At 42.2% G+C, this 26,171-nt stretch overlaps 1 protein-coding gene across 19 annotated transcripts in view; it reads right to left on the bottom strand.

Moving 5' to 3' along the window:
- Positions 1 to 25,957, bottom strand: part of CADPS2 (calcium dependent secretion activator 2) — a 569,431-nt gene extending 543,474 nt beyond the window's left edge. For 13 of the 19 annotated variants that reach the window (XM_013963417.2, XM_013963426.2, XM_013963427.2 and 10 more), the window contains exon 1: positions 25,259 to 25,956. In XM_013963417.2, coding sequence (XP_013818871.1) covers positions 25,259 to 25,594 — 336 coding nt within the window. In that variant the 5' untranslated portion in view covers positions 25,595 to 25,956. Of the gene's footprint in view, positions 1 to 25,258 lie in introns of all 19 variants that reach the window. The other 6 variants (XM_018046978.1, XM_013963420.2, XM_013963421.2 and 3 more) reach the window with 2 other exon arrangements.

Here is a 26,171-nt window from a genome sequence, read left to right as displayed (position 1 = left end):
CCCCTACACTGTGTTTCTGAAGAATTCACAGGGGAAAAAAAAAAATGCTTCTTCCAAAGTCTCTTACAACAGCTTTTCATGTTCTAGTAAGAGTTTCAATACAAGAGCATGGAATCTGCTTTCCAAAGTCCCAGTCAGGTTAACGGATAATTATTGAATCTTTCACAACCTTCTGCATCTACAGTTTTCATTTGAAGGCTAACAAAGAAATTCAGTCTAAACTCCGTCTCCTTACTAAGCTATCTAGAGACAATGCAGAAATTCCTATTTCTATCAGTGATTAAGAAGTGTGTTAGTTGCCCATTTTTTTCATAAGCATAAATCCAGCTTGCATTTATCAAATTTTGGAAAAGCTCTGTTTACAAAGTATGTGAGTGCATTCTGAGGTTCTCAATCTGTAAAATATCTGGGGGAAACTTATTTTCATTATGTTTAAACTGCTTAGTCTAAGAATATCTAAAACAAGTTTAGTCTGCATTTTACTAAGCCTCTTTAAGAGCACACTTACAGCACAGATGAATCCTAACAGCTTGACTATTTGTATTCAGGACACCACAAATGCCATTGCTATAGATTTCCAAGGAAGTTTCCTGGTAAAAAGTTCAGATTTCATGAACCTCAGAGCTCTTCAAACTCTGCCTGCCCTCCCCTCTATCTGCCCCTTTCACAGGTAGTCTTCCTGGACAGACTGGCAGCTGGTGGGAACTGAGCAGGAGAATGAATACCCTAAGGAGGGAAAGTTCAGGGTATTTCTACCCCCATCTCCTCTCCTGCAGGTAGCACCTCCAGCAGTCACGTTTCCTTTGTTTTTTGAATATATATATTTTATTGATATATAGTGGACTTACAATGTTTCAGGTGCATATTAAGGTGATTCAGCTTTATATATACACATATATTATTGAAATTACTTTCCATTATAGGTTATTGCAAGGTATTGACTATAGTTCCCTACGCTATACAGTAAACCTTCTCTCTTTTAATTAGGAATCTAGCATTCTATTCATGCCAAGTCAAATAAGTGGAATCAAAATGTCATCAATTTTTTAGTTAGGTAAAAATTCACAAGCTTTCTAAAATAAGCCTTTATCAAATGTAGCACAAAAGCTTTTGTATACATACAGATAAATAATATGTATAATATATACATTTTAGAAAACCACATCTCCTTTATTGTTCCACCTGCTGCAGAGAACCTGAGATCCTGAGCTCTGCTCTCACCAGGCAGCTCCTCTGCTCCAGTCCAGCCCCCAGCAGGCAGCTCCCCTCCCTGGCTCCAATAACACCAATTCCTTCCTGTGTCCCTTTAGCCCAAGGGACAGGAGCAGCTTCCTGAAGTTGGGGACCGCTACACTGCATGACACCTCCACATGCGCTCTTCTGGCTTTTCCATACGTTCAGGGTTCCCTCTATTCAGTTCCCACCATTAAACCGCTTGGGGGTCACTGTTTTCCTGATTGGATCCTGACCAGTGAACTCCTACATCAAAAGATACACAAATGTTCCTATTGTGTTAAAATCTTGACAGTATCATGTATCATCCTGCATGATCCACACCATTCATACCAAATCCATCCCCGGGAAATCAGGCTGGAGGGATGGCAGGGAGGAAGGAAGAAATGGGAAAGGAAGGAAGAAATGGGAAAGACAGGAGACAAGGGGACTTATGGTGGGGGGACAGTGGGGGACGGTGGGGGGAAGAAGAGGTGGAGGGCAGGCACTGGGCATCAGGTTTCATGCTTTGTAAGCATTTTCCTGTAGCTTAAGGTAGAAACCCCAGAGGCGCCTCCCGGCACACAGCTCTGGTAGAACACTCCACTGCAGTCCTTCCGGAGAGCCTGCTACTATCAGTCAACACAACTGAGCTCCAGGCACTCTGAAGCAATGTTCTAGGAGCTGCCAGAAATGAGGGGCTTGCTTTCTTTCACCAGGTCCATGCTTCGCATGTAACATATAATAACTGGAAAGTCAGGAGAGGATGCATACGTACAGAAAAGGAAGAGAAACTAGAGCCATTAGGGTGTCAAGACAGAGCCACCACCCACGTTTGCTACAGAACATCAAACAAGCACCCCACACCAGCACACTGCTCAGCCATGCTGGCACAGGCACGCTCCACACAATCAAGGGCCCAGAACTCCCATGAGCAACCTTGGGGCTTATTATCACTGCAGATAATAGAATATGCATCAACAACGGCAAAAAATTTAGCTGAATGTGCAGAGACCAACAAGTTCCATAGCAAAACACTTAAGATTATATTGTGTTGCATAAGTGTTTGGTACGAAGGGAATGCTGATTTGACCCTGGGGAAGACAGGTACCCTCTGAAGAGAGTACTGAACAGAGAACTCTGGCTTTAGCACTCCAGCTATTAGTCACCACTTCATTTAATTCAAAAAGGAATGATGTCCTTGAAAATCATAGTACAAAAGAGACATCATTATATTTATACAAGGTCTAAAAAAATTAGATAATGTTTACTGACTTGTTATATATGAAAATATAACTCATATAAATATAACCTATAAAAGCTCTGAATGACTTAAAAGCCTTTCTCCCTAGAGAGGAAGTAGTTGGTTGTGGAGTCTGAAAGCTTTTTCAAGTGTGACTTTGACCCCCATCTGCTTGAAGTCAGGGCAGGAAAGGAAGACTGATGGGAAAACAAGCATGATGCTAGAGAAAGAGGTTGTGAATTTCATGCAGGGGATCACTTTCTTATTGGTATAAGTAGTATTCCTTAGCAGTATGCTGCCTGGATGCTAGCCCTCGTCTCAAAATCATGGAGAGGGAGATAGGAAGGAAGCCATCATTGGAAGTGAGTTACCAGACACATTTTATTTAGTCCTAACAATCTATTTCATCAGATATGAAAAGGTATATAGAGGATGATTGAAAAATGTGGTTATTGTCATATCTGATAAATCACAGACTGGAATTCCACTTCCAAATGTGGACAAAGGAACCTACCATTGACAAGATAAGCACACTAAAGAGAATTCTGAGGGCAATTAAGAACAGTAAACTGAACCAGAATGATGGGATGTCATGAAAGTTTGGCCTTATAGTTGGAAGGTACGGGGTGGGGTCCTCGGAAAGAAAAACCTTGAAACAGGAATTTGAAGTCCTTTAATCACAAGACTGAATATGAAGCAAATGCAGACTGCATCTACCTTTGTCTTAAATCCTGAGAACTTCTGAAATCTACATGCTATTTTCCATTCCGTAAAAGCCTCTTTTACAAACAGGACTAAAATGTATATTTGTATTCTGCTCTCTTGTTGGCAGACTGTCAGTGGCTTAATTCCCATTCCAAAGCCCTCTCTCTCCGCTTTTCTCCAGCACAGATCAGTAAGAAAAAAATTACTATCCCAGCCTTATTTATAGCTACAGTTTGCCAATAAGGTATAGAAAGAAGTCAAGATGGAGAGGGATACTCCTTTCCTGAATCAAGTCTCTCCACAGCTCCTCCTTTTATCCTGGAATAAATACCAGACCTGCAGGTAGCTGCAACCATAAAGGCAAAAGCCTCATGCCAGGGATGGAGTCCTCTGGACAGCAAGGAGAGCAAACCAGTCCATCCTAAAGCAGATCAACCCTGAATATTCACTGGAAGGACTGATGCTGAAGCGGAAGCTCCAATACTTTGGCCACCTGGTGCAAAGAGCCGACTTACTGGAAAAGACCCTGATGCTAGGTAAGAGTGAAGGCAGGAGTGGAAGGAGGTGACAGAGGATGAGATGGTTGGATGGCATTACTAACTCAATAGACATGAGTTAGAGCAAACTCAGAGACAGTGAAGGACAGAAAAGCCTGGCATGCTGCAGTCCATGGGGTTGCAGACAGCCAGACAGGACTGAGTGACTGAATAACAAAGGATGGAAGAGCAGCAAGCAAAAGGAGGCTGCATCATGATGGCATCGGAGCCACCAATCCAGCCAATGCGTCTTGCAAAGTGAGCTAAGCAAGTGCAGTGGTTTAAGCTATTGGGCGTCCTGTTCAGAGCCAAGATAATCCTCACTGGACTACACCCAAACCTTTCTCCTGCTTCTCCTCTTCGTAATGGGTCCTCATTCCACAAGTGGCACCAGCAAGACCCTAAAAATCTTTAAATCCTTCTCATCCAATCAGTCCCTGTTTGCTTCTCATTCTACTTCTTACACATCTTTTACAACCCTCCTGTTGTTAAAGGAGGGTTTTACATCTTTACCTTCACCACTTTCATGCTCTCCTAGACTAATGAAACACTACCAAACTCCTCTCCCTATCACCAACCTGCCAATCTTCTTACAAATACAAACCTTAGACTTTTCAGACCCACCAACATGAGTTCCTGGCTCTTAGCTTGCCTCAAGAGCCTTTACAATATGGACTCAATGATGCCCGAAAAACACATGAAAAGGGAGCAACTTAACTAACATTAAAAATAAATAATAAAAAAAACAAGTCACCATGTGTGTCAAATATGCAAAGCTCTCTAACTACGGAGCAATAGTAAGGACCAGATGTCTGTTAAAAAAAATAACTTACAGACAATGTTCAAAGTTAGCAAAGACACAGTGAGGTAAGTGTATTTGTTACAAACTATTCATAAAAATATGTGTGTACATTTGTTCAAGAATTATTCAACACATTACAAATCTCAATACATGCATTCTTTATTCTCAGTCTAGAAACATTGTGAGATCTTTTCCTCATCCCATAAGATACACGCAGATGCTCATCACAGCATAAATGTTAAGTTATGATATGTATTTAAGGAAAGAGTACAAAACTGTTAAAAAGTATTAAGAGAGGTGTTTTGAATAGGAAAGTATTCAGGATATAGTGCTTCTTTTCCAGGAAAAAGGCAAGGCATCAAACTGTTTATAGCCTCATCAACGGGGGGAAACAGAAGTGGAAAGGAGAAGGATGAATTGCTCAGGACTCATTGCTATTACCCTCTGGGTAAAGCATAAGTACTTCAGCCCAGTTTATGTTTCTGGACTTTATTATAAGCACATATTTCTATAATCAGAATATAAAAAATTTTGGAAACTGATAAGTAATAGAGAAAAAGACAGTAAAAGTTGAAACAGTAAAACAGAAACCTGGGTTGAGCTCTTTTAAATGACAACTTTCCCTAGCCAGATTCAGAATGAGAAGAGCTGGCCACAGGTGCCCCCAGAGCAGGCACTTGGAATCGAGATCAATAACCTCCTTTGCAGTCTGACAGACTCTATTACAGTTTATGTGAATTTAGAATTCCAATTATGAGGTCCTGACATTTTCAGATTTCCTATTCGGTTTCCCACACAATCCCCACAAACTTCCCTTTAAAGCCACTGCTGAAGATCACAAAAATGCTCCAAGTTACCTTATGTCAGATTTTCACTCTAGACAGTAAAATTCCAGGGGCACGTGATTTGACCCACGTACTTCTGATTTCAGTATAACCTAATAACAGAGTTTTAAATAAGAGCTCTTATACCAGAAACAGCAGTTCTAATCTTGCAAGGAAAAAAAAAAAAAAAAGACACCTTAGGAAGTGCCTGAGTAAAGATCCAAGGGTTTAGAGACAGAGATCTGAGTTAGAACTCAAACACCATCATTTACAAACTGAATGACCTTAAGCAGATTGCTTACATCCTCTGAGCAAACATAGAAAAAGAAGTAAAATGAGCTCAAACTTCAGACACTTAAAAATGCCTTTTAATCCTTCTCATTTCTTTCAAAAACCATCATTGAGTGTTATCCCTCTTTAACCTTCATGCTCTGAAGAACAATATCTCAGCACCTGGTAAACATTAATATTTCAGGCACATTATGTAGAGTTGACATTTTAGACTATATATTGTGAAGATTGAGATTATTCTGCTGTGAGGACTCTGAACAGCAATATATAATTTGGGAATAAATGAAAACATTGGCCTGGTAAAGTCCCTGGTGAGGGAAAAAACTCAAATCAAAAGTGTAGTACCTTAAGCAAATACGCTGAAGAAGAGCCATCTTTAATGAGAATACAAGAAGCTGGTTTGTAAAAAGTGTAAATGTTCTCACTGTCAGTCACTTGGCCCTTGGTTGGGGAAAAAACACAGATGGTACTCCTTACTGAAACCGTTACATATTGATATGGTTAGGGAGCAGGGCCTGGGGGCCTTGCACTACAAAAAGAACCAACTTCTGCCAAAAAGTTACTAATGAAATTCAGGCCTCGCTCTGACCTTAACACTTACCTCATAAGTTAATTCCCCTCATTACTCCTTTATTGGTTTTGTCCTAAAACTGCTTAAAATATTCAACTTAGCCTGGTTTTAACTGAAAATTTATACTATTTTATATTAAAGAAAATATCCCAAACTCTTGGACTGCAAGGAGATCAAACCAGTCAATCTAATTAAAATTGAAAGCTTCTGCACAACAAAGGAAACTATAAGCAAGGTGAGAAGACAGCCTTCTGAATAGGAGAAAATAATAGCAAATGAAGCAACTGACAAACAACCAATCTCAAAAATATACAAGCAACTCCTGCAGCTCAATTCCAGAAAAATATACGACCCAATCAAAAAATGGGCCAAAGAACTAAATAGACATTTCTCCAAAGAAGACATACAGATGGCTAACAAATACATGAAAAGATGCTCAACATCACTCATTATTAGAGAAATGCAAATCAAAACCACAATGAGGTACCATTTCACACCAGTCAGAATGGCTGCAATCCAAAAGTCTACAAGTAATAAATGCTGGAGAGGGTGTGGAGAAAAGGGAACCCTCTTACACTGTTGGTGGGAATGAAAACTAGTACAGCCACTATGGAGAACAGTGTGGAGATTCCTTAAAAAATTGCAAACAGAACTGCCTTATGACCCAGCAATCCCACTGCTGGGCATACACACAGAGGAAACCAGAGTTGAAAGAGACACATGTACCCCAATGTTCATTGCAGCACTGTTTATAATAGCCAGGACATGGAAACAACCTAGATGTCCATCAGCAGACGAATGGATAAGAAAGCTGTGGTACATATACACAATGGAGTATTACTCAGCCATTAAAAAGAATACATTTGAATCAGTTCTAATGAGATGGATGAAACTGGAGCCGATTATACAGAGTGAAGTAAGCCAGAAAGAAAAACACCAATACAGTATACTAACACATATATATGGAATTTAGAAAGATGGTAATGATAACCCTGTATGCGAGACAGCAAAAGAGACACAGATGTATAGAAACTCAGAGGGAGAGGGAGAGGGTGGGATGATTTGGGAGAATGGCACTGAAACATGCCAGTATTATCATGTAAGAAACGAATCGGCAGTCTATGTTCGATACAGGATACACGATGCTTGGGGCTGGTGCACAGGGATGATCCAGAGAGATGATATGGGGTGGGAGGTGGGAGGGGGGTTCAGGATTGGGAACTCATGTACACCCGTGGCGGATTCATGTCAATGTATGGCAAAACCAATACAATATTGTAAAGTAAAATAAAAATTAAAAAAATAAATACACTGAGTTAAAAAAAATCAAGTCGGTATTAAAATGTACAATTTGCATAACTTAGAAATGTACCGACATGAAATAAACCAAATGGAATATTTTTTTAAAATAAATAAATAAAAATAAAGGAAACCAGTCCTAAACGTTCATTGAAAGGACTGATGCTGAGGCTGAAACTCCAATACTTTGGCCACCTGATGCGAACAGCTAACTCATTTGAAAAGACCCTGATGCTGGGAAAGATTGAAGGCACGAGGAGAAGCGGATGACAGAAGATGAGATGGTTGGATGACATCACCAGCTGGATGCACATGAGTTCGAGCAAGCTCCGGGAGTTGGTGATGGACAGGGAAGCCTGGCGTGCTGCAGTCCATGGGATCACAAAGAGTCAGACACAACTGAGAGAGTGAACTGACTGATTGAAGTCATACACATACACACACACTCAGGTCAAAATGAGCTGGATAACTAATAAGGTGAGAACTTTTCATTTTATTCTTATCTTTCAGTTCAGTCACTCAGTCGTGTCCGACCCTTTGTGACCCCATGAATTGCACACGCCAGGCCTCCCTGTCCATCACCAACTCCCGGAGTTCACTGAGACTTACGTCCGTCGAGTTGGTGATGCCATCCAGCCATCTCATCCTCGGTCGTCCCCTTCTCCTCCTGCCCCCAATCCCTTCCAACATCAGAGTCTTTTCCAATGAGTCAACTCTTCGCATGAGGTGGCCAAAGTACTGGAGTTTCAGCTTTAGCAGCAGTCCTTCCAAAGAAGACCCAGGACTGATCTCCTTTAGAATGGACTGGTTGGATCTCCTTGAAGTCCAAGGGACTCTCAAGAGTCTTCTCCAACACCACAGTTCAAAAGCATCGATTCTTCAGCACTCAGCTTTCTTCACAGTCCAACTCTCACATCCATACATGACCACTGGAAAAACCATAGCCTTGACTAGATGGACCTTTGTTGGCAAAGTAATGTCTCTGCTTTTGAATATGCTATCTAGGTGGGTCATAACTTTCCTTCCAAGGAGTAAGCGTCTTTTACCATTACGTTAATGCCTATAGCCAAAAATGCTGAATAATATTTCTTTTGAAAATTCCTTTCTACAGCCAGATGTTTCTATTTCATCATATCAAGGTCATTTTAGGATCTCTGGGCCTTACTCCCGTTAACAGCTTCATTAATGCACAGCAGAGTCAAACATAAAACGAAGTCATAGAAAATTATATAATAAGGAGTATGCACATAATATAAATACTGTCATGTTCTTTGATTCTCCTGAATTTTGTATTACTATGTGTTCCTGAAGTAAAGCCAAGAGGCAGATGAAAAGAAAGTCACTTGTTTGTTAATCACAATCTCAAGATTATGATTAGAAAATTCATCCAAATAGAATGCTTTAAATGTTCTAATAAAGACAGCAGGAAGATTAAGAAGCTGTCTCAGCCTAAAGGTCAACAAACACCACCCTTTACTGCCTAGCCTCCCTACCTTTCAAGTTCACAAAATATAAGAACGCCCAAGAGTTGAAAGATACACTCCTTCAGCCATATTCAGAGTAAATAAGTACCCAGCACAATAAATTCTTTAAAAGCTAAAAAGACTGTAACATTTTAGAATCCCCTCAAAATAAAGAACAGTAGAAGCATATGAGACAGGGAAAAAATGGGTCATGTAAAAATGAAGCCAGACTCCAAACTTTTCATTAGCAACACCTGTGAAGCAATGCCTTCAAAGGTCTGAGGGAAAATGATTTCATCCCAGACTTCTATGGCCAGCCCATTTCTCCATCAAAATAAGGATAACTACAGACTTGTATGGATTTGAAAAAATTTATCACACTCTTTCTTACAAAGGTGCAAGCGGAAACGTTTCAAACAAAAAGTGTCACCAAATCAAAAGAACAATGAAAGGAGAATGACAATGCAGCCTGCTGTCCAAACCCCAGTTCAGATTAGAGAACCCCAGAGGAAGACCACACGAGGGACAGACTTGGGGTGAACTGGAGAGAGATGAACGTTCTGCGGAATCGCGACTCAAAGCTAATGCTGGCTGTTCCCTTTCACCCTCCAGGCCTATTGACCCTTACTGCCTACTCTGCCCGGTGCCCTGGGGGACCAGTGACTCACACGAGCAAGCCCTTGTGCTTCCCACCTTCTTTCTGGGTTTCCTCTCTGGTGAAGGACCAGCATCAGCGGAATCGGAAGGATGGACGACAAAGACGAGGGCGAGTCACACTTCTAGCTCCCTCCCTGCCAGGCACGGTCTCAGTGACTAGACGCTATCCACAGCCTCCCTTAGGCAGCCTTCCTCCTGCCCTGGGAGGCCCAGGGGTAGTAAGGGCTTCATCGTTCCTTTCACTGGCTCCCTTAAACCTGTCAGACTCTCTCATTTGTGAACTGCCCCTTGGAGTGCAATCGCTCTCTCCTGATGGGCACTAACTGATAGACTCCTATGATTGCAAATGACAACAGAACAATAATCCTTTTGCTCTGCAGCAATGAAATTTATACCTAGGTTATATTATCTGCAGAGATGTTTTCAAAAGTATAAACATCCTAACTGGAACAGAAACAATAAAATATCAATAACTGAAATAACACAGCTATTCGTATGTAAATGTTTAGGCAGAGCTGGTCCACAAGACAGTGAATGTATGCATCTAGCCTTATATAACGAAGAAGTCAGAATTTAAGGGAAGTCAGGCAATATTTAACTGAAAGATGTCAAAAAAAATACAAAGAACAGTGTTGACATTTTGAAATGAGGGCTAAGTAGTTTTTATATACAGACCCATAAAATCAAAGAGAATGTGACAACTGAAAATGAAGGCTGACACAAGCATTGCGTATTGCTAACACAGTATCAGAAGCATCGCTGCTGTTGGTGACATTTTTCAAAACGGTGAGCAAGTCTCAGGAAAGTTCCTACTGGAGTCCAATCTGCCTTTAATTTACTCAGACCTTGTAGTTCTAGAAAAATAACTTATTAAACCCATGCAAAAAAACACTTTGCATTTTGAAATGAAGAGTTATGCTCTAGGCTCAAATAAGTATAAACCAGCTTTACCTTACAGAAATGTCCAACTGGGCATTCAAATGTCATGTATGATAGACAATACAGCATGCATTCCAGGATTTCTAGGATCCCTGGAGCCCACCCACTAAACAGCAGTGACAATCCCCTAATCACTGAGAAAACCAAAAAACACTCCACTTTCTTTAAATGTCTGCCATGCATTATTACCATCCCTGCTGATAAGCTCTGGTTTATAATTTGGAACAACTTAAGGAAGCACTGAAGGGAGACAAGATGGGTAGAGAAGAAAAGACTCCCCAAAAAATAATTTTATAAGAAATGCAATCAAGTGTATTATGGGGTTTCGCAGAGAAAAACAGTCTTGATGATGTCAACTCCATTAAGCAGCGTTGAATTTCTAGAAGCAACTACTCAAAGAGCAGAGAACTTAATGATTCTTACAAAATGTGAAATAAGATTAGCAACCTGGGGAGGGTATTTTCCTTACAGATAAAGTCTGGATGCTGGTGCTGCTGGCAATGGTTTCAGAATCAAGTGTGTCTGACCCCACATCTCAAATTCCCTTAGTGTTTTCCTCAGCCACAAGAGCATTGTCTCCTGTCTCTTAGCCCAGAACCTTGTGACATGGCCACAAAGGCTGCCAGGGAAGCTAGGTTGGAAATGTAGCGAAGAGGAGGAAATGAACAGCAAGTAATTAACACTAACAGCAGGAACAGTACAGCTATAATGGCTATAGATGGAAAACTGAGAAATAGAGGGATGAGTATATTACATAAATTAAAAAGGCTAATTGTAGACATGATGTGGATATGATGGAGATTATTTGTTGCTGCTGTTCAAGTCATGTCTGATTCTTTGTGACCCTAGGGACTGTGGCCTGCCAGGCTTCTCTGTCCTCCACTATCTCCCAGAGTTTGCTCTAAGTCACGTCCATTGAATCCATGATGCTATCTAACCATCTCATCCTCTGCTGCAGAGACTATAACCAAAATCAAGTCACCTAAAATTAGCACAAACATGACAGAAGTTTGTTTCTCTGAGATCTGAGCATGTGGCAGCTCTTCCTTGCAAAGTTATGAGGGCCCCAATTTCCCCAGACATGATGCTTTGCGATTCTCAACAAGTAGCAACCATGTCCTCATCCACATGGCTGATCAAGTGGCTGACTTGGGGATTCCAGCCTGTGGGAAAAAGGGAGGACGTGTCCCTCTTCTGGGAAAGGCCCAGAAGGTTTGCAGAGATCACCTCTATTCTTACCCCACTTGCCTGAACTTAGTCTTCTGGCTCTATCCAGCCACCAGAAGCTGGAACAGAGAAAAGATCCTGACTTTTTTTCTTTTTTTTAACCATTTGGCTACACCTCTCAGCCTGTGGGATCTTAGTTTCCCAACCAGGAATGGAACCCTGGCACAGCAATCAAAGTGGCACATCGCATCCTAACAACTGGACCACAGGGGATTTTCCCTGCTTGTTCTCCTAATGGCCATTGACATTCCTGACTATTCCAGACAACAATCTGTCTGCTACATACTTGCTTCCAGTCTGCCAAGACTCACTGCCTGCTCTTCTCAGCAAATCTCAGCCACTCATGGCCTGACTTTCTGAATTCTGTAAGGACAAAGACACTGCCTGTGTAATTTTTCCTGAAGACCATAGGTCTTCATGGGACCCAGTCCCGTTCTCACGTGTGAGAAATAAAGTCAACCTTCCCCTGGGCTGTGTTCTTGTCCAACACTCTCTGTAGATAATCATGCTCAATCCCACGGTTAACCGAAAAAAAAAGAACAACATGAGAAAAGGTAGCCATGCACCTAGCTAAGAAGTCTGTGGACTTATTGGGGTCAACTATCAGAAACCAATAATGGTAAATAACCACATTCCAACTAGAAGCAAGTGAGCCAGGTGCTTGCAGGTGAGCTCAACCTCTCCGACTTCCTCCCCTCCCTTCTACAGAAAGTAATAGCTGACATTTTAGGAGGCTGGAGGAGGAAAAGTGGTTTGTGCATCTTAATCCAATGTATAAAGGGTGCACCAGAAGAATTAAAAACATCAGAGTGAAGAGTCAAGGGGTGCCCATGGAGACTGTAACTGGGGTTGGGAAAAAGTGGGAAAGGAGACTGCTTTTTATTGCAAGTTTTGAAAGGCTTGATTTTTAACCACATGAACAAATTTAAACAGATACAACACCTTATAATTTTCAAAATAACACTACCTCCATATTGTCCATTGTAATATAATCATGAACTTAAACAATGGTGAGCAAATACTACCGATATCTTCTACTCCCGTTTAGGCTACCACCTTCTTCAAACCGGAACCACTGCCAGACCTCCACTCTTGCCTTGACAGTCTGTTCTCAAGGCTGGATGACCTCAAGGCATGGTCTTAAATTCTGCATAAATGATGGTCCCTGGAACTGTGCAATGCAGCGGCACTGGCTATTCTCAGATACAAACTGTTTTAGAATGTAAATCAGATCACGTGTTGAACCTGCTCAGTACTCAACAGCTTCACATCTCACTTAAATTCTGACCCTACCATGGCCTAAGCAGGGCTCCCCAAGCTCCAGGCCATGGAAGAGTACCTCTCGTCAGATCAGCGACAGCATTCTAAAGTGCGCAATAAATGCAAGGCGCCTGAATCATCCCGAAACCATTCCCCCGACCCTCTACCGAAAATCTGTCTTCCACGAAATCGGTTCCTGGTGCCAAAGAGGTTGGGGACCACCGGCCTAAAAAAACTTACACAAGCTGACCCATGCCAACTTCTCCAGACTCATCACTTCCTACTCGCCCTCTCTCAGTTCTACCTTAGCCACCCTAGACCTCAAGCTGCTCTTCATAAGACAAGTTTATTCCCCTTCAAGGCTGTTGCACTTGCTGTGAATGCCATCTGGATATCCTTCTCCCCTCTACATCCCCATCATAAAGTGGCTCAAACCTTCACTTCATTCAAGTGCTGCTCAACCACTGTTGGCTCCTTAGAGGCACTCCCTGCCCACCCTACCCGAAATAGCTGCTAATGCCTCCATGCCTCCCCACAGTCAATATCCCTTAATATGAACATACACATGCTAATGATCTGTCTCCTCTACTATAATACAAGTCTCATGGGGGCTGTCCTGTCTACACCTGTATTCTCAATGCCTAAATTTGGGCCTAGCACACAGTATCTGTTCAAACATAGCCTCAGTATTTGACAGCTAAATGAAATACATTTTACAGAATGAAAATTCCTTACTGAATGAAAATTACGAGAAAGGAAACTCTGCAGATCTACTCCACGCCAGGTAATGTGCTAAGGACTTTTCAGAAATTTTATGTAATCCTCACAGCATCTTACTGAGCAAGTATGAGTCATTTTCCAGATAGTGTTAGTCACTCAGTCGTGTCCAATTCTTTGTGACACCATGGACTGTAGCCCACCAGGCTCCTCTGTCCATGGAATTCTCCAGGCAAGAATACTGCAGTGGGTTGGCATTTCCTTCTCCAGGGGATCTTCCCCACCCAGGGACTGAAAGCAGGTCTCCAGCATTGCAGGCAGACTCTTTACCGACTGAGCCACCAGGGAAGCCTCATTTTACAGATCAGGAGACAGCAATTTAGAGGGTGAGGAAAGGCTGAACCTCACTCTTCTCAGACAAGATTCCCATAAGCATGATAGACACCGGAAGTGGGAAAGTAAAACAAAGAGGAAAGGAACAACAGGGGAGGGATAAATTACCACTAGGCTAAAAAATATTACCAGCCTGATTTCATCCTACTTTTTAAATATGTATTTGGCTGTGCCAGGTCTTAGTTGTGCCATGTGGGATCCAGTCCACTAAACAGGGATCGAACCTGCATTTGGAGTTCAAAATCCTAACCCCTGGACCACCATGAAAGTCCTGTATCCCACTATGAAAGTCCTGTATCCCACTTTCTACATATTCCAGCCTTTGCACAAATGCTGAGATCATTTCATTCAAAACAGATGAACAGCTAAACTTAAGTACCCAACTAATATCAAAGATTTGCTGGTTGCAGCATATTTCGTGATCTGTCTCAACTGTTCCATATTTGAAATCCAGGTTTATCATTAATGACTTTCATTTCACTTCTATAAAACAAAAGCACAAGTACATATGCATGTACATGTATACATTTATATTTGTACAGTGTCCCGCACAAAACAGTCTATGCAAACACTGAACCTTTTGTGTGGCAAAGTCACTGTGTGACAACTCAAGCTGTTCATCAGATGTGAATTCAGCATACAAAATATAGTTTAGAAATCAACATTTGAGAAACTGGGCTGTGAAATTCAGCTCTGAGTTGCAATACTGTGGTCATCTCCATACTGCTAAATTCAATTAACATTTTCAATCCCTATCTTATTACACTTGACCTCTGAACATCCAACATTGTTTCCTACCTCTTTCTATTGAAACAGCTCTTCTTAGTTTCTCTGACAAAGGTCATCCTATCTTTCTTATAGACCTGGCTATTCCTTCATTTCCTTTGCCAATTCAATCTTCCCTCCTATCTTTTAAATCCTGAAGTTCTTTAAGACTAAGTCATTAAAACCTCTTTACTGGATTCTATTTTGGCCACAGCTGTGCTCATGACTTTGATTACTATCCACAGGACAGTTTTCAAGTTTACCTTCTGAAACCAAATCTTTCCACTAAGCTCCAAACAACTGTCCTTTGATCTCTATTTATTTGAAGGACCACAGATTCCACACCTCACCGATTAGATTTGTGTTGGATTTAACCATACATCCTTCTTCACTTGTCTCAAATATGTATAAGGAAATTAAAGGGAAAAATAAAACCGAAAGCCTAGGATTCTAGGGCACAGTGATCAAACTCTCGAAATTCTTATGGAATTTTACACTCAGATTACAAATTTTTCATAATTAGACAGTTCATCTTCCCCTTCTGTCATTTTAGGTGTGTAGTTCTAATATGTAAAAGCAGTGTGACCCTGGTTGAAGCAGAGATAGAATAACAAGAATGTGTTTTATCTCAGTCTCCTTACTTAACCACTGCCCAACAATATACACAATCCTTCTGGTTAAGGAAACCAGAGCTCATAAATGTAGGTTAGATTCACCCTGTTATATTTCAGAACTGCTCTTGATGATATTAAGTATTTTGTAAGGCTTTGACTACAGTAGCATTTTAGTCTTAGGCATTTTTCTAGAGAACCAAAATAACATTCTCATCTCCTTAAATAAGATTTGGAATATATTTCCCTAAATTTGTTAAAATAGTAAGAATACAGGTTTCATGGCAGAATTTAATTTTTCCCATCTTCCAGTAAAATATACAGATCCATAAAATTTGTAAAAACACCAGAGACTAAATATAAAATGAAAGCCTGCTCTTCAGAGGAATGTCCACTAGCTTCAAAATCCATGAAGAAAATTGGAGACACAGCCTCTTAAAACAAGTGTGCTCTGCCCAGTGAATCAATACATTAAGCACAACCATAAGGAAGGCAAAGTTGCTCAGTCATGTCCAACTCTTGGCAACCCCATGGACTGTACCCTGCCAGGCTCCTCTGTCCACGGGGATTCTTCAGGCAAAAATACTAGAGTGAGTTGCCATGCCCTCCTCGAGCGGATCTTCCCAACCCAGGAATCAAACCCAGGTCTCTCGCATTGCAGTCAGGTTCTTTGCTGACTTAGCCACCAGGGAAGCCCACATACATACATATGCAAATAATGTGTACACAAATGCTTGTAAGTATATATAGGTGAATGTATGAGTGTGGATGTGTATGTATTAAGGATACCTACAATATATCTGATAAACTCAACAGAAAGTTGTTTCAGTGCTAAAATTGGATAAAACATTGAATAGAAATTTTACTCAACACACTATGAATCAAAGAGAGTTACTTTTCACTGGTAATAGTATAAAGATTCCTAAGTATATAAAGAATCCGGCATTAAAATTCATGAATACTTCTAGAAATGCAAGATAAATTGAAAATACAGTCAACCCTGGAACAATGCTGGGCTTAGGGGCACTGACCCTTGGCACAGTTGAAATCAGCACATTATTATAACCAGCACGCCAACTCTCCAATCCTCCATATCCGAGGTTCTGCATAGGCCAATGGTAAATCAGGTAGTACAGCAGTGTTTACTACTGAAAAAACTGTGCACAGATGGGCCCTGTGCAGCTCAAACCTATGTTGTTCAAAGGTCAGCTGTCCACATAATTATAGGATAATTTAGTTACTGCAAAGATGACCAGACAGGAAGGGTTACTACAATAATGCTGATTTAGATGAAAACTTTACATCTTAAAGTCAGACTATATATATACACTAATTTGTAATGTAAAAATACTAGTTAGATACAGTGAAATAGCTCTGTGAGCCACACTGACAGTATAATAAAATTAGAAATATCCTTAGAAGAAAAGCTATGATCAATCTAGACAGCATATTAAAAACCAGAGACATTACTTTGCCAACAAAGATCCATCTAGTCAAAGCTATGTTTTTTTCAGTAGTCATGAATGGATGTGAGAGTTGGACTATAAAGAAAGCTGAGCGCTGAAGAACTGATGCTTTTGAACTGTGGTGTTGGAGAAGACTCTTGAGAGTCCCTTGGAATGCAAGGAGATCCAAGCAGTCCATCCTAAAGGAGATCAGTCCTGGGTGTTCACTGGAAGGACTGATGCTGAAGATGAGACTCCAATACTTTGGCCACCCGATGCAAAGAACTGATTCATTTGAAAAGACCCTGATGCTAGAAAGATTGAAGGCAGGAAGAGAAGGGGACAACAGAGGATGAGATGGTTGGATGGCATCACCAACTGGATGGACATGAGTTTGAGCAAGCTCTGGGAGTTGTTGATAGACAGGGAAGCCTGGCGTGCTGCAGTCCATGGTGTCACAAAGAGTTGGACACAAATGAGCGACTGAACTGAACACCTTAGTAATGAAAATAAAGCTTAATCAAAAGCTAGGCTTCAAGAATAGCTGAGCTATTTGGGGAAAAAAGCAAAGTCAACTCCTTGATTCAAACTTTAATTCTAAATGGGAAATTGATTATCTAAGAACATAAATGAGAAATAAGTTTTTAAGAAACTTAAAGATCAATTGAACTATATCTAAAAACAAAATGAAAGGCAGACTACATAAACAGTCTCCCCAAAGGAACACTATCTTCAACATACTGATGAAGGGGACACATTAATAAGTAAAACCATGATCTCAATAGAAAAGTGGGAAGAGGATATCAGATCATATACATTCATCCCCCCAAGCAATCAGAAATGAGCAAATTGAGTATCATCTCAGCTATCAGATTGAGAAAGATAGCCTTTTAATTATTCATACCCTTTGCCCTAGTAACATTTTCATCATAAAAATTCATTACTAACTTGGAGGTTATGAAATGAAAGTATTCAAACCATCAAGTTTACAAAGTGATGTGATAAAATCTCAAGAAGCAAAGCAAAGCATCAATGACGCTCTACAAAGTCGAAGGCTCCCAAATGCGAGCCAAAGATATAAGTTACACAGTTTGAAGAAAATGGAGGCTTTCCTTACCTGTCCACCTAATGTTAGAATTTTGGAAAGAGTACAAAAATAAAGACACTCTCAGGTAAGTCCTTAGTTTGTAATTGCTTCACTTAAAACAATTACTTGAGAATGTCTTCTAAAGCTTACTTTTTGCAAAACCCATATACATTCTTAGCATACACACTGAAGAAAAATGCCACCCACTAATGTTCTCCTAGGAGCAAATCATTGTGAAATTCGCTCAGGCATTCATGCTCAGTTGTGTCCAACTCTTTGCAACCCCATGAATTGTAGCCCTCCTCTATCCATATAATTTTCCAGGCAGGAATACTGGAGTGGGTTGCCATTTCCCACTCCAGGGAATCTTCCTGACCCAGGGATCTTACCTGCGTCTCTTGTGTCTCCTGCATTGGAAGGCGGGTTCTATCCCAGTGAGCCAACTGGGAAGTAGGCAGTTGTTGCTCAGTGTCAACTCCAACTTGAGATTTCACTATATTCTGTTTTCCAGTTCATTTTTTTAATGAAAAACACTCAGGTTTACCCTGTTGTATGTTCTGTTCCAAACCTGGCAATCTATCCATAGTTTTGTAATAAATAAATTATTCAACTGTTAATGCAGTTTAATGGTCTACAGCATTTCATCAAATTAAAGACCTTTTAAAAGTCCAAATATGCACTGCCCTCCCACTATTGATTCAGTGAAGTCTAAAATACTGACGTGTTTTTTGTTCCTTGCTTAGAGCATCCCTATTACCTTTCCCTTCATGTGTAATATGGGTTTAATTACTGAGCAGTCTGCAAATACTCCCACTCTCACTACTGCAAATACTTCCACCGTGCCCAGGTGACACAGACACAAGCTGGAAGTCATTTCCCTGCAGTTTCCCTTTAAAACAGGGCATCTCGTGTCTGATGGCACATTGGAATCACCTGGAAAGTTTCAGGACTATAACCCCAGAGACTGACTCAATTAGTCTGCAGTACAATCTGAACAACAGGATGTTTTAAAAAGCTCTCCAGATGATTCTAGCGTGCAGCTAAGAAGAGTCCCAAGTTTTGCTTTTTTGGTTTTTGTAAAAAAAAGGAATTGTATCTTTCTGCCTTTCCATAAAGAAGGCTGAACGCCAAAGAATTGATGCTTTTAAACTGTGGTGTTGAAGAAGTCTCTTGAGAGTCCCTTGGACCACAAGGAGATCAAACCAGTCAATCCTAAAGGAAAGCAATCCCAAATATTCATTAGAAGGACTGATGCTGAAGCTCCGATACTTTGGCCACCTGACGCAAAGGGCCAATTCATTGGAAAAGACCCTGATGCTGGGAAAGATTGAAGGCAGGAGAAGGGGATGACAGAGGACAAGATAGCTGGATGTTACCACTGACTCAATGGACATGGGTTTGAGCAAGCTCCAGGTAATGGTGAAGGACATGGAAGGCTGGCATGTGATATCATGAGGTTTTATTTTTTCCCCTAGGCTAAAAACTGAAATGGCAGTAACACATGACAATAAGACCCACCCTCTTTCCCAAAAAAGGCCTAATCTGAAATGCATAAAAAGCAGCACAATAACTCAGGAGGCTTGCCTCATAGAAAATTATAACTGATGGGATTTTCCATTCATAATTCCCATACTTAATAACCTGGCAACTGGCTTTAATTCTGTTTTGAAGGTCTTTAATGACTTTACAAGCTATGCTATTTATCTTGTGAGTGTAGAAATGGAGGAAACTGCTTCCATTTAAAACTGAAGAGGGGACACACACAATATTTTATTTCACTTTATAAGCAGTCAATGTATATCAGAAATTACTGCTGATTTCATTTTTGAAAGAAGCAAACTCCAACATCACTTAATCCATTTGAGTTCTCATTAGCACAACTCATTCCACCAAATTAAGTGCTGCGGTCCCAAGATACCTTCTGGAGGAATAGATGAATCAGTTGAAACCAGTAGCACTTTTTTTTCTCTGAGATACTGTGTAAGTCCCGTCCGAGGTTTCACTTTAATGTGTGGTTTCCTACTTACACCCCACAGGACAATGTACTCCCTATTATTAAAAGCAGCAAAAACAACATAACCCATCCCTTTTGTATTTGCCCCATAAAGAACCAAAGCCTGAGTAGTAAAGCATGAATTATCCCAACTCCCTGAGAGACTGGGCTTTTTAGACCATCACCGTATCTCCTGGCAGAGAAGGCAATGGCACCCCACTCCAGCACTCTTGCCTGGAAAATCCCATGGATAGAGGAGCCTGGTGGGCTGCAGTCCATGGGGTCGCTAAGAGTCGGACACGACTGAGCAACTTCACTTTCACTTTTCACTTTCATGCATTGGAGAAAGAAATGGCAACCCACTCCAGTGTTCTTGCCTGGAGAATTCCAGGGACAGGGGAGCCTGGTGGGCTGCTGTCTATGGGGTTGCACAGAGTCGGACACGACTGAAGCAACTTAGCAGCAGCAGCAGTATCTCCTGGAACCCTGCAAGCAAGAAAGGCACATCATGGGGCTTCCACACTGCCTGTCCCCTTGGATTTGGTAGTGGCACTGGGAAAACCCCTGTGAAGTCATTAGTTATACAGTAGCAGGTATTATCATTTTCATGGCTTTCTTCAGAGAGGGTGGGGTAACCCTCCTGGTGGTCCAATGGCTAAAGACTGCATGCTCCCAATGCAGGGGGCCTGGGTTCAATCCCTGGTCAGGGAACTATGGAGGGTAGGGTGAATCCAAGAGGTCTCAAAACATGTTTAGGAAGATTAATTTCGAAAAAGAGAAGTCGACTCTTTCCCTCTCCCTATACCTCACTGAGGGGCTTCCCAGGGGCCTGGGTGATAAAGAATCTGTCTGCCAAAGCAAGAGATGCAAGAGACGAGTTTGATCCCTGGATGAGGAAGATCCCCTAGAGGAAGAAAATGGAAACCCACTCCAGTATTCTTTCTTGGAAATTTCCAAGGACAGAGGAGCCAGGCAGGCTATAGTCCATGGGGTTGGAAAGAGTCGGCAATGACTAAGCCCACACACCTCACTAAGTCTTTGAAACATGGACTAAACCTGACACTTCACGTATCCAACAAGCATTTACTAGGTTCTTATACACCAGGCCTCAGTCGTATCTTAGGTCCTGAAGATGGCACAACACAGCACTAAGGCGCAATGACATCTAGCATAAGGTATGTGATTTCTGGAGTTTATAAATCCAGCTGGTTTTTTTCCATGAAATTGGCTTTTTTCCTGAGCTTGGATATCACCTAAGCAGTGAGAAACGGTTTTTGTGGGTTTTTTTTTTAAGCCACAGAAAATACTCCCATTTCCAAAGAGGGCTAAAAGCAGCCACTTATTGTAGTCTGACACTCACATGTGAGACATGTAGGCAAGAACCCACCATGTGTCACTCCACCCAATACTATTTCTCCATGATGCTCTCTCCTTGATCAGTTTTACCAAAGGCGATGACTTCCCCACCATCTGCGATTTCACACTATTTGTATACATTTCTCAAACTTCATTAGTGTGGAAAATTATGCAAAGTGGTGGGAGTGATTACATAAGGAGGTTTAAGGAGTTTAGTAAGATTACAGGGACACATAAAAATGCAAAGAACATGGGTATGTGAATCCCATGGAGAGTTATCAGGTACCATTTTAATCTTTTAAATTCCCTCTTCATTATGTCTAGTTTAAGATAGTTGGCTTTAATATCTGTCACTAAATTTAATAATGAAAAAGCAACTTACTGACTAGAAACCTATGGAGTGGACAACCAAAACTTCGCATACACACCTGAAATTTCTTATAAATTGAGGCCTGCGATCTGTAAGCCCTCAACTATGGAATATACTTAACCTCTTCTATGGCAGTCTTTATGTTCATCAGATTCTCCCCTACCTTCAAACCACTATGGACTGTATTTTTCATTTAGGGTCTCAATGTTTTCCAAAGACAACCTGCCTTTATGAAGTAAAAGCTGATGTCCAAAGACAAATTGCCTTTATTAATAACGGATTATCTGTTATTGTTTCCTAGTTTCAACAGATTCCACCTTTAACCAATGATCTGGAATCATCCAAGGTTCATCATTATCTGTTAACTGACGGAGCAAAGATTATGTGAATAAACAGAGACTAAAGCATTAGCCACAACTGAAGTCATTCTGCCACTGGCTGCTTCTTACTTCACATTCGTATCATGTGCGAACCATCTAGGCGGTGTGACCACCTCGTGAAAGCTTTGTCAATGTTTCCTCTACACTCACTTCCAGAATTTTCTGTGAAGTCCTAAGTTAGACTGGCATAAGCCAACCACCATTATTATTCTAAGCTGAAACTTCCCAGCCAAAAGCAAAGACAGTCATGTCTTAGTAAGCTGAGTTTAATGCCACTACGATTTTTCAATTCAAGGATACAACCTCTTGATAGCTTTGCGGGCCATTTTAGCCAAGCAGGAAAACAAAAATCACTGCAGCTCAGCTGGTTCACAGAAACTCAACCAACTCACTCAACCTAATAGCAAGAGAGCTTTGACCGCCAGAATAAGGCTTCTACCATCCTGTGATTAGTTTTCTTCTTTTAAAGATGAGGACCCTTTCAGATCTCAATTTCTCTGTTTCTAAATACTCAAGTTAGGAGGAGTGAGTAAGCAGCAATAGGCACTTCAATGACAACAATGTAAGCTACTAAATCCTTTTACTAGATGTCTGACTACCTCAAGATACAGAATAAAAATATACAATGGATTAGTGATTTTGCAATTATCCTGGCATTTCTTTTATATAACCCAACTGTATAATTCAAGACAAAGTTTTGGGCATTAATTCTTGGTTTGAGCATCAAATTCACAGGAATATAGTTAAATTTCCATTTCATTTTGTCCTAGGAGGAAACCCAACTGCCAAGAATTACTCCAGCTCCCTTCAGCAAGCAACATGCTTAAAGAAAAAGTGTGGGGCTTTTTGAATAAGGGAAAACACTTAAGTTGTTTTGGGGCCTCCCCCCTTAAAAATAAGAATACTTTGCAAAACTTCATCTGACAGCATTCAATGCTCAATATCTGGGAAAAAAATTTCCAAGTGTTCTTGCACAGAACACAAACAGAGTTCTGCTTCTTTTTCTGCTGTTTGTAATTATTTTTGATGACGTCTGAATAATGTTATAAAAAATTATTTCCTCAGCGGTATTGTGACTGCACCTGTTTGCCAATTCAAATAATTTCTGGAAAAACATTCTATTTAAACAAGAGGAGTCAGAGAAATCTGTATTATTGGAACAAGCAAGGGAGTGTTTGTTTTACTAACAAAATGCAACAAGTATACACAGTAAGAATCAGCTACCAGCAAGTGACTTTTTGCAAAAGCATCTTCAGTGATAATATTCCAGAAGGAATAGTCTTACTTTCATTACACGTTATTTGTATACTTTAATACCAAAAATAAGGTTAAATGCAATATGAATGGAAGTACTGGAGACTGGATGATAGTCATAAACTTAATATGACTAAACAACATACATCAAAATTTAGTTATAATTGTAGTTACTGAAGTTGAAAGTCACTTGACCTACAGAGCTGAGAGGCCGTGAATGACTGCAGTGCAACCCAATGCAAGCAAAAGAGAACAGTGTGGTACTCACCTGAGAGCAGAATGGAAGGCTCCAAGACCTCCACGGGGCACTCCCTCCAAACTGACCTCAGGAATGGTGGCTCTGATCATGCCAGTTGTGTAGGGAATAGGAAATGTTACTCAAATACATCTTCAAAATGAGAGGCCTGTCTGGATCCCAAGGTTTCTTTCCCAGCTCTAGCATTCTGTGACTGAGTTACCTAGAGGCGTAGGCAGCTGAAGTCACGAAGTCACTCAGTCATGTCCAACTCTTTGTGACCCCATGGACTGTAGCCCACCAGGCTCCTCCATCCATGGAATTTTCTAGGCAAGAGTACTGGAGTGGGTTGCCATTTCCTCCTCCAAGGGATCTTCCCAACCCAGGGATCGAACCCGGGTCTCCCACACTGCAGGCAGACGCTTTACCATCTGAGCCACCAGGGAATTGCTAGGCACCTGAAGGGTCTGGGTAATTAGTCTACAGGTGTACAGAATCATCCCATAAGCATGCCCAGAGAGTTATTCAAAACAGCTGCTTGGTTTAGGTTTGTTTTAGAGAAGCTGGGTAAATGGGGGTGAAGGGTAATGTATAGACTGCATTTACTCGGAAATACAGTTTTTCACAAGTCAATTCAGAAGTGCTCCAAATTTCTAAGAAATACCTCACATTCTGAGGTTAATGCTTCAGAAAACAAATCTCTGTGCAACCAGGCATGCTCTGGGCAAATTACAGTCTCTCTGGGTCTTCATATCCTGTCCCAAGCTAAGGCGACTGGTGCAGATTTCCAGGGAACCTTCTAGCTTCACATTCTATTAAGAGGGTTTCTTAGTTTCTATTGAAAACATTCCCAATTAGGGCAATTTGAGTCATTACTTTTGTCTGCTACAAAATTGGACTCCTGGGGGTCTTGTTTCAAAACTAAAGTTGGCATGCATTTCACCTGAAACGAATGCCTTACCTCTTTGGGAATGGCGGGGGTGTGTAGTGCGTTGTTTTGAAGTGGTCATGAACCAATCCGACTTTTCATCAATAGCGTATTTCATTAAGGCCTGCCGGGACTAGTCATTACTAACCCACAGCCACTCTCTTTAAGCTGCACACTATTCCGCCTTAGGATTTGATGTCCTAGTTGTACAGCAGTACAGGAAAACTTGTCAGGTTAGGTTTGTTTTAGGGGAACATTTCTACACCTTCTCCCTAGAGAAGATCCCACACTCATTCATATCCAGGGTAAAGCCCTGCTCTAGCAGAAGTGGACAGGAATGCACCACCGCTGTTTTGAAATTAAAGTTGATAGGAGTTGCGTCCGGATCCGGCCGGGGCCGAGCCCGCCGGGTGCAGCAGCCGCACAGCCGGGCCGGTATCGGCCCCATAGTTGCCAAGCTGACCGCTTCTGCCAACCGTGGGGGAGAAGGCGCGTCCGCGGCAACCGAATACCCGGCGGGCTGAAAAACTATACCCCCGACACACACACCCAAAGATTCCCTTGCCCTCCAAGAGTAACAAAAACGCAGTGTCCTGCAGAAGGACAGCGGGCAAGGGCCCCACAGTTTTACCAGGAGAAAAGCTCAGGGAAGAAGAAGTGGAGGTTGGAAACGCCGGGTCCTGCAAGTAACTCACCTTCTGCTGTCTCCGGGCCATATCGGTGGGCTGCTTGGCATTGAAGGGGTACGCGATGCACCTCACGACGAAAACGTACAGCTGCAGACGGATCCTCCGCTCCTGCTCCTCGTCCAGCTGCCGTTCAGGTTCGTCTCGCCCCTCGCTCAGCATCGAGGGGCTCGGGCTCACGGGTCTGGCCGCGCCGCCACCCGCGCGCCCCGCCGCGTCCCGCCGCCCTTCCCGAGCCGGGGCCGGCGGCGCTCGCTGCGAGCCGCCGGCCGCCACCAGTACATCGCGGCTCTCCTCTTCCAGCCCCTCGTCCGACTCCTCTTCGCTGGAAGACGGGTCCAGCATGGTGCTGGGGGCGCCCCGCCGCGCGATCCGCGGTCCCCCAGGCGCCTCACTCTCGGCGGCTGCGCCCGCGGGTCTGCACGAGCTGAGCGGCTGGCAGCTACTGCCGCAGAACGAAAGGGAAACTGACCGAGGCTTTCCGGACACGTCGAGTTGGACCCAGGAGTGTTTCCTACCACCAGGGCGAAAGGGGCGGGCGGGGGCCGCCGGGATTAAATAGGCGGAGTTAGCGTCAGGAGTGAGCCCGAGCGCCTCGCGAACTGCTCAGAGAGCCGGGGCCCTGCCGCCCTCTTGGTTCTCCAACCTCCGCCGGCAGAGGCGCGGCCGCCCGAGCGCCCCAGCGCAGGTGGGGAACCTGTGGCGCCTACAACAAGCAACACGTGGAATGGAATGTTGAGGAGCGGGCGCGGGGCCGCGGAGTGCGCGTGCGCGCGCCGCCGCCGCGACCCGGGCTGAGTGCTTGGGTGCCAGGCGCGCGGTTCGCAAAGATTCGGAGGCGCTCAGCTTAGTGGTTCTGCCTCCGCCGACCTGGGATCTTTAAATGGCTGTGACCTCACCATCACCACCTTTCTTTTCTTCC

This window comes from Capra hircus, chromosome 4 (genome assembly GCF_001704415.2).
Source record: "Capra hircus breed San Clemente chromosome 4, ASM170441v1, whole genome shotgun sequence".
Lineage (NCBI taxonomy): Eukaryota > Metazoa > Chordata > Mammalia > Artiodactyla > Bovidae > Capra > Capra hircus.
The sequence above is the reverse complement of the archived record's forward strand: the minus strand, read 5'-3'. Positions and strand labels throughout refer to the sequence as shown.